The sequence below is a fragment of the Oncorhynchus keta genome, chromosome 26 (assembly GCF_023373465.1).
Source record: "Oncorhynchus keta strain PuntledgeMale-10-30-2019 chromosome 26, Oket_V2, whole genome shotgun sequence".
In the NCBI taxonomy this organism is placed as follows: Eukaryota; Metazoa; Chordata; class Actinopteri; order Salmoniformes; family Salmonidae; genus Oncorhynchus; species Oncorhynchus keta.
Genome location: NC_068446.1, coordinates 18,864,838 through 18,880,902, shown reverse-complemented (window position 1 = coordinate 18,880,902; position 16,065 = coordinate 18,864,838). Strand labels below are relative to the sequence as shown.

General features: G+C 45.1%; 1 protein-coding gene across 4 annotated transcripts in view; it reads right to left on the bottom strand.

Moving 5' to 3' along the window:
• lnx1 (ligand of numb-protein X 1) overlaps positions 1-16,065 on the bottom strand; it is a 77,286-nt gene that overhangs the window by 29,807 nt on the left and 31,414 nt on the right. For all 4 annotated transcript variants that reach the window (XM_035737200.2, XM_035737199.2, XM_035737203.2 and 1 more), the window contains 2 exons: positions 4,624-4,871; positions 2,951-3,106 (listed from right to left, as the gene is read on the bottom strand). In XM_035737200.2, the coding sequence (XP_035593093.2) occupies positions 2,951-3,106; positions 4,624-4,871 (404 nt within the window). The remainder of the gene's footprint in view (positions 1-2,950; positions 3,107-4,623; positions 4,872-16,065) is intronic.

Here is a 16,065-nt window from a genome sequence, read left to right as displayed (position 1 = left end):
GGCTAATTGATATCATTTGTGTCAATTGGAGGTCTACCCGTGGATGTATTTCAAGGACTACCTTCAAACTCAGTGCCTCTTTGCTTGACATCATGGGGAAATCAAAAGAAATCAGCCAACTCCTGTCGAAGTCTGGTTCATCCTTGGGAGCAATTTCCAAATGCCTGAATGTACCACGTTCATCTTTACAAACAATAGTACGGAAGTATAAACACCATGGGACAACGCAGCCGTCCTACCGCTCAGGGAGGAGACGCGTACTGTCTCCTAGAGATGAACGTACTTTGGTGTGAAAAGTGCAAATCAATCCCAGAACAACAGCAAAGGACCGTGTGTAAATGCTTGAGGAAACAGGAACAAAAGTATCTATCCACAGTAAAATGAGTCCTATATCGACATAACCTGAAAGGCCGCTCAGCAAGGAAGATGCCACTGACCCAAACCGCCATAAAGCCAGACTACGGTTTGCAACTGCACATGGGGACAAAGATCGTACTTTTTGGAGAAATGTCCTGAGGTCTGATGAAACAAAAATAGAACTGTTTGGCCATAATGACCATCGTTATGTTTGGAGGTAAAAGGGGGACTGGTGCACTTCACAAAATAGATGGCATCATGAGAAGGAAAATGATGTGGATATATTGAAGAAACATCTCAAGACATCAGTCAGAAAGTTAATGCTTGGTCACACATGGGTCTTCTAAATGGACAATGACCCCAAGCATACTTCCAAAGTTGTGGCAAAATGGCTTAAGGACAACAAAGTCAAGGTATTGGAGTGGCCATCACAAAGCCCTGACCTCATTCCTATATACAATTTGTTGGCAGAACTGAAAAAGCGTGTGCGAGCAAGGAGGCCTACAAACATGACTCAGTTACACCAACTCTGTCAGGAGTAATGGGCCAAAATTCTCCCAACTTACTGTGGGAAGCTTGTGGAAGGCTACCCGAAACGCTTGACCCAAGTTAAACAATTTAAAAGCAATGCTACCAAATACTAATTGAGTGCATGTAAACTTCTGACCCACTGGGAATGTGATGAAAGAAATAAAATCTGAAATAAATCATTCTCTCTACTATTATTCTGACATTTCACATTCTTGAAATAAAGTGGGGATCCTAACTGACCTAAAACAGGGAATTCTTACTAGGATTAAATGTCAGGAATTGTGAAGAACTGCGTTTAAATGTATTTGGCTCAGGTGTATGCAAACTTTAGACCTCAACTGTCGAACGAGGAGACAGTGCAGCTGCATCAAAGGAAATGGAACAGAGGGGACTGTGAGGGGACAAACACACAAACATATACACACACTGACACACTAACACACACACACACACAATGTTTTAGTTTTGGTTTGTATGTCATTGTATTTTCCATTTGTGTGACTGTCCGTGTTTTTTGTGGACCCCAGGAAGAGAAGCTGCTGCTTCTGCAAAATCTAATGGGGATCCAAATAAACAAACAAAGCTTGGACCAACAGACTGATAAACAGCTTCTATCTTCAGGCCACCAGACTGTTAAAGAGTCATCACTAGCCGGCCTCCACTCGATACCCTGCCCTGCACTTTAGAGATTACTGCCCTATGTACATCTATGAATTGGGATTTGAAGGGGTTTTAAGTGGGGTGTTAAAATTAAAATCAAAATTGAAGAGCATCTCAGAATAATTCATTGAACACTGGTCGCTTGAATAATGTTTACATACTGTTTTTCCCACTTTATTATGTATATACTGTATTTTAGTCATGGCTCATACTATATAATGTAGGGCATGGTCTCTACAAGGTGTTGAAAGCATTCCACAGCCCATGTGGACTCCAATGCTTCCCACAGCTGTGTCAAGTTGGCTGGATGTCCTTTGGGTGTTGGACCATTCTTGATACACACGGGAAACTGTTGAGCGTGAAAAACCCAGCAGCGTTGCAGTTCTTGACACAAAGCTACCTCCGTAACCTGTTCAAAGGCACTTACATCTTTTGTCTTGCCTATTCACCCTGTGAATGGCACACACAAAATCCATTACTCAGCTGTCTCCTCCCATTCATCGACACCGCTTGAAGTGGATTTAACAATAAGTGACATCAATAAGGGATCACAGCTTTCACCTGGAATCACCTGGTCAGTCTATGTCATGGAAAGAGTACGTGTTCTTCATGTTTTGTATCCTCTGTATAGTCCAGACTATGTCCAGCAGCTCTCTGTCCCTGTCCCCTGAAGCTCCTACTCTCTCTCCTCCAGCCTGGCCCACAGAGCCCCAGGCTCCCACTCTCCCATCTGATCACTATCTTCTGCTCTGTTCTGGGGACCAGAGGACTCTTACACAATGTGCAGCTGAATTATTAAAGGAACATATGCTGCAGCAGTTACCCAGCCGTGTCACCCTCAGCACAGAGCCAAAGGAACTGCTCACACACACGCACACACACACGAACAAACACAGGCACACACTCTCGCAAACACATAGACACTGGCAAACACATAGACACTGGCGCACACAAACAGTCAAGTCAACACAGACACAAAAATCCATGCAAGCGCAGGCATGCACCTACACACGGACACACATGCACACAAGCCCTGACGCGCACACACACACACACACACACACACACACACACACACACACACACACACACACACACACACACACACACACACACACACACACACACACACACACACACACACACACACACACACACACACACACACACACACGCACACGCACACGCACATACGCACACATACACACACACACACATCTTATACCCTCTACAGAGAATCACAGAAACTGCAGACACAGCATAGAGATCACCGACATCATACTGATTTAAACACAATCGCCACTGACAAAACAATATAGACATAGACACACAGCATATACACATTTCATATAGTGCACAAAAGAAAACACGCAACCACTCACTCAAACGAACAAACACATACCTTCCTGGGGCACACTGGCGTTCCTGGCATTATCTTGTTCCTCTGCGGTCTCATTGGACACGGAAGTGCCACTCTTGGTCCTCCGCAGGACACTGAAAGCACGGTTCAACCGCCTGAAGGAGCGGCTCCTGACCGAGGTGCGGTCATAGTTTCGGACTGAGGGGAGAGAGAGACAGGGGCACACTTTATAGATCAGCCCTGTTCTGACTGAACATGTCTGGACAAGTCTCTGAGACCACTTCTCCACAGCCAATCAGATGCCGGAGATCTCTCGTTCTCTCTGCCTCTACAAAAGCCCTAACAACAGCTTGAACACATTTGTTTTAGGGATTCCAATCAATACCCTTCAGCAATTCCCCAAAACACTCATTATTACAAGAAATAATAGAAATTCACACTCGAGGGAGGGGGCCTAGAAACTCTGCAGGGGTGATGGGCTTTGTAAACTGCAGCAGTCATTTTTATGTAATCTCTCAGCTAAAACTGGGTGCAGTGAGACCCTACTATAATCTTCTATAGTTGAGATTCTGGCAGGGAGTGTGCGTCCCTGGCTCTACCAGAGCAGAGCAGGCTGCAGTGGAGTGAGAGCCCCAGCCTGGCTGCCCTGAGAGCGGAGCAGTGGGCCTCTGCAGCGCCCCTCCCTCCCTCTGCGGGCCTGGGGAGATGTGAGGCCTCCTGACAGCCACATTATTCTTTAAACGCACCCAGCGCTTCTGGAGCTGACAGCTTGTTCAGCAGCAGTGGCTCTGCATGGTGGTGGGTACTCCGCTCCGCAGCCCTGGCCAAAGTGCTGGTGCAACGTCATTTGATGCCCCCCCCCAAGAGCGGTGCGCTCACGTTGAGAGGGGGGGATGTGAGTGAGTGTGACACGCGTGAGTGGCTCCAGAGTTCACAGGTGGGATGAGTGGAGGGTGAGGGGCTAACACGTCATTCAGCATTAATGGACCTGGGCTATATTTAACCCTCATTCCTCCACTCCCTCCCTTTACATTTTCCCTCCCTGCCTCCCTCTCTCTCTCGCTCTCTTTCTCTAACCCTCCAGCCCAGGACAGAGATTTTATAGATCGGTGAAAAATCGATGCTATAAAAGCTAATTGAAGAACAGGATTTCCATCAAAGATCATTAAGTAGTACAGATACTGTATGTAAGTCTGCGTGGGTTATGGGATGTACACTACAGCTCAAAAGTTTAGGGTCACTTTTTACATTTTTTTATTTTAATGGGCAAAAAAATGTGCTTTTTTTTTTTTTAAACAAGGACATTTCTAAGTGACCCCAAACTTTTGAACGGTAGTCTATATCTGGTGTGTGGGTATGAGGGGGGAAAATACATGTTGGAATAGTGTTTACTGGTGGTATCTATGTAAGTGAGGGACTATGAAACTGTGACTAGAAAGCCTCCACTGGCTCCCTGCTTTCTATTGATTTTCAATCAGTCACAGTGACAAACAGTGTGATGCGCGCACACACACACACACACGCACACACACACACACACACACACACACACACACACACACACACACACACACACACACACACACACACACACACACACACACACACACACACACACACACACACACACACACACACACACACAGCTTTATAGATCAGAGAAAGGTTACTAGGTGCAGCACTACCCATAACCGTACGCACACACACACACTCACTCTTCTTGGAACTGCTGCGGGCTGCCAGGCTTGTGGTGCTTCCTGATTGGCTGTTGTCCTCCATGCTGGGGTCGAAGGCAGGGTTGACGAGGCCGGGCTCGTCTGATAGGAGAGCGACCGCGGAGGAGGTGGGGCCATCGCCGGGCAGGGTGGCCACAGTGAGTTCTGACGTGCTGTCAGTGCAGTCCCCCTCCTGGGAACGTCGCTTCCTGTCGGCAGACAGGCCATAGTGAGACGCCCCTTTACACCTTCAAAAACACACAGGGAGACAAGAACAGCCTGTCAGAGACACACACTATAGACCCAGCTGGGAGAGGTCACGCATCAACAACAACAACAGCAACCTACCAAGAAAAACCTAAAAAGAGGTTAAAATGGGATACTGCAACACGTTGTATAATGTACCCTGTGATGGAAGGAACTATTATTAGACTCTCAGTGACTCATCACCAATTACAGGATGTGTCATGAATATATGATGCAGTGAACACACGACAGCCACTGAATCACGGAACAGAATAGACTATCAGTCAACAGTCCTGAATCCTCTTGAATCGTCAGTGGCTCAGTAGTGACAAATAGTCCAGTCCAGGTAGAGAGGATATGGACAGGGATTAAACCAGAGAGATTAAGGTTAAAGGTCACCACCATCTCAGGAGCAGTGGTTAATATGATGTGACCTCTGACCCATCACCCCGTGGATGCATCCATCTCCTCACCTCTACTTCCTGATCCAAGCTGCCCAGAGGGGACATCTATTTGACCTCATGACTGATGTCATCATCTTGACAAGTGATTCCTCCTCAAGCAACATCACACACCCAATACACAACCTGCTAGTGTATAATAGTATATTTTCTTATGTAGACAACTGATCATTGTATTTGTATTTGTATTTTTGATGGTTGTTCTTCTGAAATAAAAACTGGATTGATACTGTTATTCTGTCTTGTCACCGTTTCTGTCTTATTTGATCAGTCAGTGTATAATTAAGCAATAAGGACCAATGGGGTGTCATGACGTTGGCCTCTTTGGGTATAGCAACCCCACACGCAAATGGATTGATCTCTGACCTCAGCAGCTAACCCTAATTCAACCCTAATTATGCCATTAGTGGAAAAGCAGACAACAACGCTTTCCAAAATCAACCATCGGGCGCAGGCCTCGTAAAGGTTCTCTCCAGTCTAGCCCTGATGTCTTGCCACCCAAGAGTGGCATCTGTCCAATACCGCAGTGCACAGCTGAAGCACGAGCAGGTAATGGGAGACATAAAGGGACAAAGGAAGAGAACCGGGAAACCAATGACAAATGCAGGAAAGGGAAAGATTCTGCTAGCTATGGAACTGCGCTCGAAAACTGAACAATTAAATGTAATTGCAAAAACGTGTGACGATGAACAAGCACAAGCTCTTCAACAAAATCGTCTTCTACAGGAACAAAATCATATGCTACAGGAACAAATCAATTTAGCCAAAACTAAATACGATGATGTCCACGCCAAACTAGATCAATCTAAAGAGTTATCTACAAACAGGAGCGCTCAACTTGATAACATGCAGGCAGTTTTGTTGAACGTTACTCAAAGTAACACGGTTCTCCTCAAAACGCTGCAGACCAAAGACCATCAGTTAATGAACACAATGACAAAGTTGGATGACAAATCAGCAGAACTCATTGAAGTCGCTGACCAAATGAATGATGAGAGAACTCGGGTGATGAAGATGGAAAGATAAAGATCTTGGATCTCTTGGGGCAGAATACGATCCGAGGAGATGTTACGATATCTCCACACATTCCATCAGCCAACCCGATTGACCATTCTTTTCATGATTTTGAGCCAGCTGTCTCTGTGAATAAGCAACTCCCCTCCTCCTTGCAGTCGTGCAATATGGTAGTTGAGATGAACTTCTCTTGCCCTTCGGACACTTCCGCAAGCACTGCGGCCGTCTCAGCAAGAAAAACATTGATGCGCAGAGTATACTCTGCTTCTGATGACACACCATCCACTTTGTTGGGGACTGTCACCCCTTACAATGACACTAATGGCGTCAGTCCAGCAACTGACCCGATGACTCCCACTGGTGAAACACTTTGCGATATCACAGACCGATATCCTCGTCTCAGTTCGCAGGTACTGAAGAAGTTGCCACACGCGGACGCGGTGGTGATTGACATGCCTCTACTGCCACTGAGGGTGTTGAAGCACAAACACCAGGAGATTTCGTTGAAAGGCTACAGCCATTCTCATAACAACGCGGCTGCCGACAACTCGTACATAGGGTTCGACCTTTTCGTTTGCGCCTCGGACACCAACACCACCCGCTGGTGGGGGGGGGTCCGGAGACACAAAGGGCGGGAATAGTAGCCCAGACCCATGATGCCAGTGCATAAATCAAATGTAGTTGTAAACTTCCCTATGAGAACAGTGAGTAGCAGACAGGCCCCTGTACGGGGATTAACACATCTAAGATAGTAATGAGGTGTACCATACTGGTCGTAAAGGAAGTCCAGTGGACTTGTCCACCTCAAAACAAATGGCAACAATAATCATTCCTTGCCATGTGTAGGTTCAACTACAATACAACTAGTAAAATGCTCCAATCATGTGTTCTGGCAGTATAATATTTCAGAATAAATCGGTAGGATAACTGGTCCCTTTGAGCACCAGTACCAATACCAGCGACAGTCAGTCCAGCTACAATCAGTAAGAAGGTTAGAGACCTAACCAATCAAATTACCCTTAACGACAGCGACATAGGAGTCACTCAGAGCGCAACGTGTGGAAGGGAATCTCCAGTGCACTCTTCCAATGGTGAACACACATGTCCTTAATAAATAGAATCCTCCATTCAGGAGGAAAATTATTAGAATCATTAACCACGATCACACCACGTACGACTGGTCCAATACTTAGAGTACTTCCGTTGTGAGGTTAGCTCCTCCGTGGATAACATAGCTATGAAATAGACTTCATACCTATCACCACTACAATAGTGGAAGACACAGTGACTTGTAGTAAAAACTACTATAGACTCCCTTGACACCAATTCTGACTGACTTCCAGGCATTGACCTGAAAATTACCTGACTACGTCAGACTCATTCAGAACAAGTTGTAATCTGCCAGGATACTTGCTTTTCTTCCCTTGACATGCGCGCTTGTGTAAGCATAAACGCACATGCACAACGGAACATCCAATTAGGATTTATGCTAGAAGGGTCCAAGCAAAATACCAGCCTTAGTAAATGAAGTTGAACATTTACTTCTAGGCCTTTGACTCTACAGCACTCACCAGTTTTCTTCCCAGAAGTCCATAGGTCATCCCTGTAGACTGCCCAAAACTAGTGCCTTACAACTGTAAACTTATCACATAGTTATCAACTTAGGATAGTGCCTAAGCGACACACCAAGTAGGAAAACCCTAGATATGGCATAGAGACAATGCCATGATAGTCATTTTGCCAGAACATTGGACGAATGTAGAATACAGTCCAATTAGATGATTTTTGTGTGAGAACTATATTTTGTATATCTTTTGTGTATGCTTTCATTCCTTTTCGGTTCAGTTCCTTTGACACTTAAGAAGTGATAGAGCCATAAACAAAGTCCCCATACAACCATTCACTTAGTGCCACAACGCCACTCATTGGGGAATGAATGTAATTATATATATTTCATGAGTGTGTGTGCGTTGTTAACATCTGCCTAAGTTACTGCCACAGATCTTCCAGTCTGGACGACGACCAGACTACAGGTCCGGAACGGCGACCCCAAATCCGGACACCCTCGGCCATACATGTGGCAGCATGCCCTGCTGTCAGGGAGCCTACCAAGGTAAACCACCAGTGGGGGGGGGGGGAGACCACAATGGCGATCACCAACCAGGACATCCCCCGGCCCTCCCTGGGGTACTTTGCAGCTTCCAGGGAACCTACCAAGGTATATCACTAGAAGGGACTGCAACGGTGATCACCAACCAGGACATCCCCCGGCCCTCCCTGGGGTACTTTGCAGCTTCCAGGGAACCTACCAAGGTATATCACTAGAAGGGACCGCAACGGCGATCACCAACCGGACATCAACTTTCCGCAGAGAACCTACCAAGTACATGATCCAAACAGGACATCACGTGATCATGATTTTATGTTGACAAACAAGCTCCAAACCACACAGGGGGACTGCTTCCGCAACCTCATCCCCTTCTCCCTGGAGAGAAGCCTACCAAGTACAACCACCAGAGGGGACTGCAACGATGATCTACAAACAGGACATCACGTGATCATGATTTTATGTTGACAAACAAGCTCCAAACCACCAGGGGGGGTATGTCATGATGTTGGCTTCTTTGGGTATAGCAACCTCATCCCCCTCTCCCTGCCCCCCCCTTGCCTCCTTCTACTAGGCTGCTGTGGTCAGAGGTCGTAAATTCCTGAGAAGACCCTGCCACATGGCCACATAGTAGAGAGAGAGTAAACTTTCAGGACAAAGGACAAAGGAAATCCTTCCACCTCACAGAACTTGAACAAGTACGAACAGGGAGAGAGATGGACAATTCTACGAAAGACACACTTTTCACCAGCCAGGGACAGACCCTTTTCTGCCATTCCGGATAAAAATCAACTTTGAGAAATTATCAGATCAAGACGACACACTGAGCGTAAAATATATTGATTGCAATTGTTTCTGAATGAGTGAGCGTTCATGTGTAAAGGATTAGCATTTCAATTGTTATAATTATCACTCCGTAGTGACTTCTTAGTCGACCCCCACTTCCCCTTTTGTCTAACAAGCCGCCATGCCGGTTTAGCCAACTAGGGCACATTCTCCTATCATTTCATGTAACCACATTTACCATGTTTGTTTGTTTGTTTATGCATTTCTGTGAATTACTTAGTTAGTAATGCATACATGTTTTAAGACAATTGATGTATGGATGACTTATAGTGAAGACTGGGTTTGTGCAGATAACCAACAATTTATGACATTTGGAATGAGACTAACGTGAGGTACAGTAAATAATTCATTCATTCGAAGACTATTTGATCAGATAAAATATGTGAAAAGTTATTTTAGGAAATGATAACTTTGTAATCTGAATATTTTTCCTTGGTGCCCCGACTTCCTAGTTAATTAGTTACGTGATTAATCAGTTGATCGCGCAGTAAATAATTACAGAGAATCTTTGATAAAAACTATCAGTCTTCAGTTAATGATAGTAAAGACACGACAGGTGTGTGGTATATGGCCAATATACCACGGCTAAGGGCTATTCTTAGCCAGGATGCAACGAGGAGTGCCTGGATACAGCCCTTCGCCGTGGTATATTGGCCATATACCACAATCCCCAGAGGTGCTTTATTGCTATTATAAACTGGTTACCAACGTAATTAGAAGAGTAAAAATATATGTTTTGTCATACCCGTGGTATATGGTCTGATATAGCTTTCAGCGAATTAGCATTCAGGCCTCGAACCACCCAGTTTATGTATTGTGCTGCTCTTTGAGTCACTGTGGATAATATCGGCTGACAGATGATTGAATTCAAATGTGAACAAATAAACGTTCCAGTGGTTATAGAGAGCAGGTAACACAGGAGACATGAGGAATATAAAACACCACAGAGGTCTCAATGTCAAATTCTCCCTCATGAGACTAAGCGTATTCTCAAATTCCCAGTATTGTTCACATGTTTCATGTCCCTACACTCGCTCTGCAACACAAACAGAACACTCGCTCTGCAACACAAACAGAACACTCGCTCTGCAACACAAACAGAACACTCGCTCTGCAACACAAACAGAACACTCGCTCTGCAACACAAACAGAACACTCGCTCTGCAACACAAACAGAACACTCGCTCTGCAACACAAACAGAACAGTCGCTCTGCAACACAAACAGAACAGTCGCTCTGCAACACAAACAGAAGTCGCTCTGCAACACAAACAGAACACTCGCTCTGCAACACAAACAGAACACTCGCTCTGCAACACAAACAGAACACTCGCTCTGCAACACAAACATAACACTCGCTCTGCAACACAAACAGAACACTCGTTCTGCAACACAAACAGAACACTCGTTCTGCAACACAAACAGAACACTCGCTCTGCAACACAAACAGAACACTCACTCTAGAACACAAACAGAACACTCGCTCTGCAACACAAACAGAACACTCGCTCTGCAACACAAACAGAACACTCGCTCTGCAACACAAACAGAACACTCGCTCTGCAACACAAACAGAACACTCGCTCTGCAACACAAACAGAACACTCGCTCTGCAACACAAACAGAACACACGCTCTGCAACACAAACAGAACACTCGCTCTGCAACACAAACAGAACACTCGCTCTGCAACACAAACAGAACACTCGCTCTGCAACACAAACAGAACACTCACTCTGCAACACAAACAGAACACTCGCTCTGCAACACAAACAGAACACTCGCACTGGGACACAAACAGAACACACGCTCGGCAACACAAACAGAACACTCGCTCTGCAACACAAACAGAACACTCGCTCTGCAACACAAACAGAACACTCGCTCTGCAACACAAACAGAACACTCGCTCTGCAACACAAACAGAACACACGCTCTGCAACACAAACAGAACACTCGCTCTGCAACACAAACAGAACACTCGTTCTGCAACACAAACAGAACACTCGCTCTGCAACACAAACAGAACACTCGCTCTTCAACACAAACAGAACACTCGCTCTGCAACACAAACAGAACACTCGCTCTGCAACACAAACAGAACACTCGCTCTGCAACACAAACAGAACACTCGCTCTGCAACACAAACAGAACACTCGTTCTGCAACACAAACAGAACACTCGCTCTGCAACACAAACAGAACACTCGAAAGGCACAAACACCAACGTGCACATACACGCGCACAACCCTACAATTGAAATCCTCACAAACTGAGCATGTTGGAGAGTGTGTTTACAAATAGACAGCAAATAGCTGTCTCTGGTTTTCCCTCTCTTTCCCATAATAAAGGCTTTTGGTTGAAGTGCCAATAACGGAAGCTGAAACAACATTGTCCTGTCTCTGCCTCTCTGTAGAGCTATAAGAACAAACATTCATTAACTGTCTTTTTATGGGCTGGATCATACCAGACCCAGTTAGAGCTTCTACTAACACACTCAGACATACACAGCAAACCAGTCTGAAGCAGTGTTTTGTCTCAATCGAGGTCTGTCTGAGCAGGTCATGCTCTGTCCATACATCACAGACAGAGACATTTCATTCTGAACTGGCCTCTATATCTCACTTCCAGCCATAGGGCTTGACTGGCTCCACCAGTCAGCTCTAACACTAGACTAACAGACAGAGTTTAGGGGGCAGTCAGTTCAGTTCGGCATGGGGACTGACATTCAAAGACGAGGGAGACGTTTCAGACAGTGGAGCCAAGCAGAGGCCCATTGATCATGATTTGTGGCCCAGTCAGAGCTTGGCTATGCTGGGACGCTTGCTATTACTAAACTCCACCTGTGTTCCACAAGCCTGTCAGATGGAGGGAGGTGTGTGTGCTTATGTGCATGCTTGCGCGCGTGTTTGTGCATGTATGTGTGTGTCGGTCTCTTTCTATCTACCGGAAACTCACCCTAATTCAGAGCTAACATATTGAATCCTATCAAGAGTGTGGAGTCAGCAATATACCACTTAAGCAAGGGTGGTTGGAAGTGGTTGGATAGAAGAAGAATATTTCAGTCCACAACGCTGAGCCCTGCTTCAGTGGAGAGGGGCACCATCCTTCCACCTGTCACTCGACATCAATTTGTGTAATTAAAGGTGCATGTACATCAGTCACAAAGACTGCTGTTACACCAGCAAGTTACGTGCTTCAAGTGGGGCTAAATTAATTACTTCAGGTCATTAGGAACTTTACAACGTGCACAAGAACACATGCGTATGCACGTACGCTCACACACACACCGCAGACACTGGAATACACCTACAGAGGACAAGCCTGCAGTACAATACCTTTGGAGAAGCTGACGGTATGGAATTAAATCCTGAGAAAACATTCCCACATTTGCCCAACGGCAGTGGACAAATGAAAACCTAAGTTAACGGAGGTGTTCAGAGAGTGATTAACAACCCACATGACAAAATACTATGGTATAAATATTTTTGGGCTGACTAATTTAGTATTTACTATAGTGTTTTAGTTTTATTATTTTCGACATCGAAGTGGAGGCTTTCTCCTTCAGGAAACCTAAAAGAGCACATTTTTGAAAACCTGTAGGTAGGTAGATAGGTAGTGTCATGACTTGACTTTAACATTCATCTGAAGACTGTTATTTATTCAATTTACTACCTTTGTTTCATTGTTACCGAATTAAATGAATCATGTAACAATGAACTCATTAGCATCTGGGGTACCACAAGACCGGTTCTTTAAAGAGTTAACATTTCCCGAATTAAACTCTAAAAGATCTTTACCTATCACATACCTAAACTATCAACGGCGGCATGTAGCCTAGTGGTTAGAGTGTTGGGCCAGTAACCGAAAGGTTGCTGGGTTGAATCCCTGAGCTGACAAAATAAAAATCTGTTGTTTTTCCCCTGAACAAAGCAGTTAATCCACTGTTCCCTGGTAGACCGTCATTGTAATAAAGGTTAAAGGTTAAAGGTTACCTGACTAAATAAAGGTTAAAATAAAAACGTATATCATTCTGAACAGTTGTAACCTCCTTGCAACTGCAAAAACCCGAGCCTTACTTATGATTCAGTACCACACAAATTGGTTTAATTATTTATTTACTTGCTAGTTTAATGGGAACACGGGATAAACACACACACTCTGTACTGGTTATTGACTGGAGACGTAATACGCTGAAAACAGATCCCTTGCGGAATGACAACAACATGGATGCTTGTTATAGAAGAGATGGGGAGAGAGGGACAGAGACACTTAACATTGCCACATTCAGAAACTACTCTCACATACAATAACCATATACTTTGCACACAAACCTCCGCCCGTTTTGAGCAAGAAATCATAAAGGGTATGAAAGAAGCACTAGAGTCTGTACCATCAATCTGTACATCCAAATATGATCCAAGTAATAAGTTCACACAGGGTGTGTGACCAGTGCATCCCAAGTGGTTTGAAGAATGCATTATCTATGCTAGAGGAAGCTCACGGTACAATATGTTTTTTCTCTCAGAGACAACACCCTAGTCATTGATACCCTTAATTCAAATCCCCTTCCTTCTGGGGATCAGAGGCACAGGGTTGCTTTAGCCACTTAGGCATATCTCCACTGCTGTTTAGAACATTAAAGGCTGTCTGGAGGAATTAAGGCCACAATCTCTCCAGTCTGAGGCCAAAGCAGGGAACCCAGACAACAGTCCCCAAGTCGCAGAGGGACAGGGTGGTCCTGAAGCTGGGGACCCTAGAGAGAAGAACCAATGAGCGAAGACAAACAAATGTTGGATAATTTTCTTCCGAACAAACTACTATTTTTCTTTCTCTGCCCTCCTATCTAATACACAAACAAAACCTCCTCCTGTACTGTTGTGTAAATTGTGTTTTTCTGCCCCCTCTCTTCCCTCCCCTGTGTGTGTCAGTGTGTGATTTGTGTTGCGGGGGATCATGGCTCAGCTTAGTGCTGGCTCATTAGAGCTAGCTGCCTGCCTCAGCAGCAGTACACCATGCCTAGTTCTCCACAGTCACAGACAGACACAGAGAGACGCTTCAGTAATCACATCATCTCCATTAACCCTGTGATCTGGATAGAGATAGCTAAGAAACACCTTCTCTGGCACAATAATAATTACCCAGCATTCCGTGGGAGGGGCGGCGGAGGAGAGAGGGGAGGATGCGCCCTGGCTGGCTGTGACAAAAACAGTCTTCTTCTTGTGATGTGAAATAAACACCAGCTCACAACTCATCAAAGCCTGTGAGATTCTCCAATCCTCTTTAGGGGTGAGTGGATTATCCTCCCTAACCCAAATACGCTACGCTCTCCCTCTCTCGACTGACTGCAGCAGACAATAATATTATCAGCACAGAATACACAGACAGCACAAATAACCACAGACCATTATCAAAATATGAGCTAGATCAGTCAGTCTGGTGGGGACATGTAACGGCATTTTGTCTTCCTCTGACGAGGATTATGAGAGATCGGACCAATGTGCAGCGTGGTATGTGTCCATGTTAATATTTAATAAATCAACTGAACACTGAATAACAAAACAACAAAGTGAATGAAACGACAACGAAACAGTCCTGTCTGGTGAAAACACAAAACAGAAAACAATCACCCACAAAACAAAGGGGGGAAAAGGCTACCTAAGTATGATTCTCAATCAGAGACAACAAACGACACCTGCCTCTGATTGAGAACCATACCAGGCCAAACACATAACCACAACATAGAAAAAAATAACATAGACTACCCACCCCAACTCACGCCCTGACCAAACTAACACAAAGACATAACAAAGGAACTAAGGTCAGAACGTGACAGGACACAGGGTTCCTTGTATTTGTGTGTGGATGTTTGTGTGTGTGTTTGTGTATATGTTTGTCTATGTGTGTGTATAGTGTGTGTGTATATGTGTGCATGCATGTGAATGGCCTTGACTACCCAGAGTGTCTGTCAGGGATGGTCCAGTGTTGTGACCTGAACCCTGATGGACGTATCCATTCTGAAGTTGGTGTATCGCAGGGGTGGGCAACTCCAGTCCTCGAGGGCCTGATTAGTGTCAGGCTTTTCCCCCATCCCTAGCAAACACAGCTGATTAATCAGATTTCATTCTAAACTGGAGATCATGATTAGGTGATTATTGGATTCAGGTGTGTTAGCTGGGGCTGGGGCAAAACTGTGACACCAAGCAGGCCCTCTAGGACTGGAATTGCCCACCCCTGGTGTATAGCATCCTCTCTGTGGTGTGTGATGGCTACCGAGAGTCATGAACCAACCCAGTCCCTGGCCCTTCCCCCCTACTGGCGGTAGAGATGCCAGCAGTGTTAATCCGGACTGTTGGAGTACTGCAATCCTTTCCCAGCTCACTCCATGACAGCTCAGTTCTTAAGACGTATTGGGAAATATAACTTCTGACATAACAGGCTGAGAGAAAGGGAAAATATGATTCTGTTCTGCTTCAGGCCTGGAGGAAGAAGCTTTTCTTTGGCACTGTGAAAGGCGGGACATTGGTATGTGAAATAGATAGTTGTTTGGGACAGACAATTACCTCCCAACAGTAGGCCTATATTGGGAATACAAATGACATTAAAGCATTCTGGGAAGTATGATATCCAATCATTCCCGAGCGTTTTTAATCACCCTATCGTCTAAACCGAGGAGTATCATCTTCCTTATCTCTATCCGTGCTTTGTCACAAGATCAAACTAAAGCTCCTTGCTTTGTCACAAGATCAAACTAAAGCTCCTTGCTTTGTC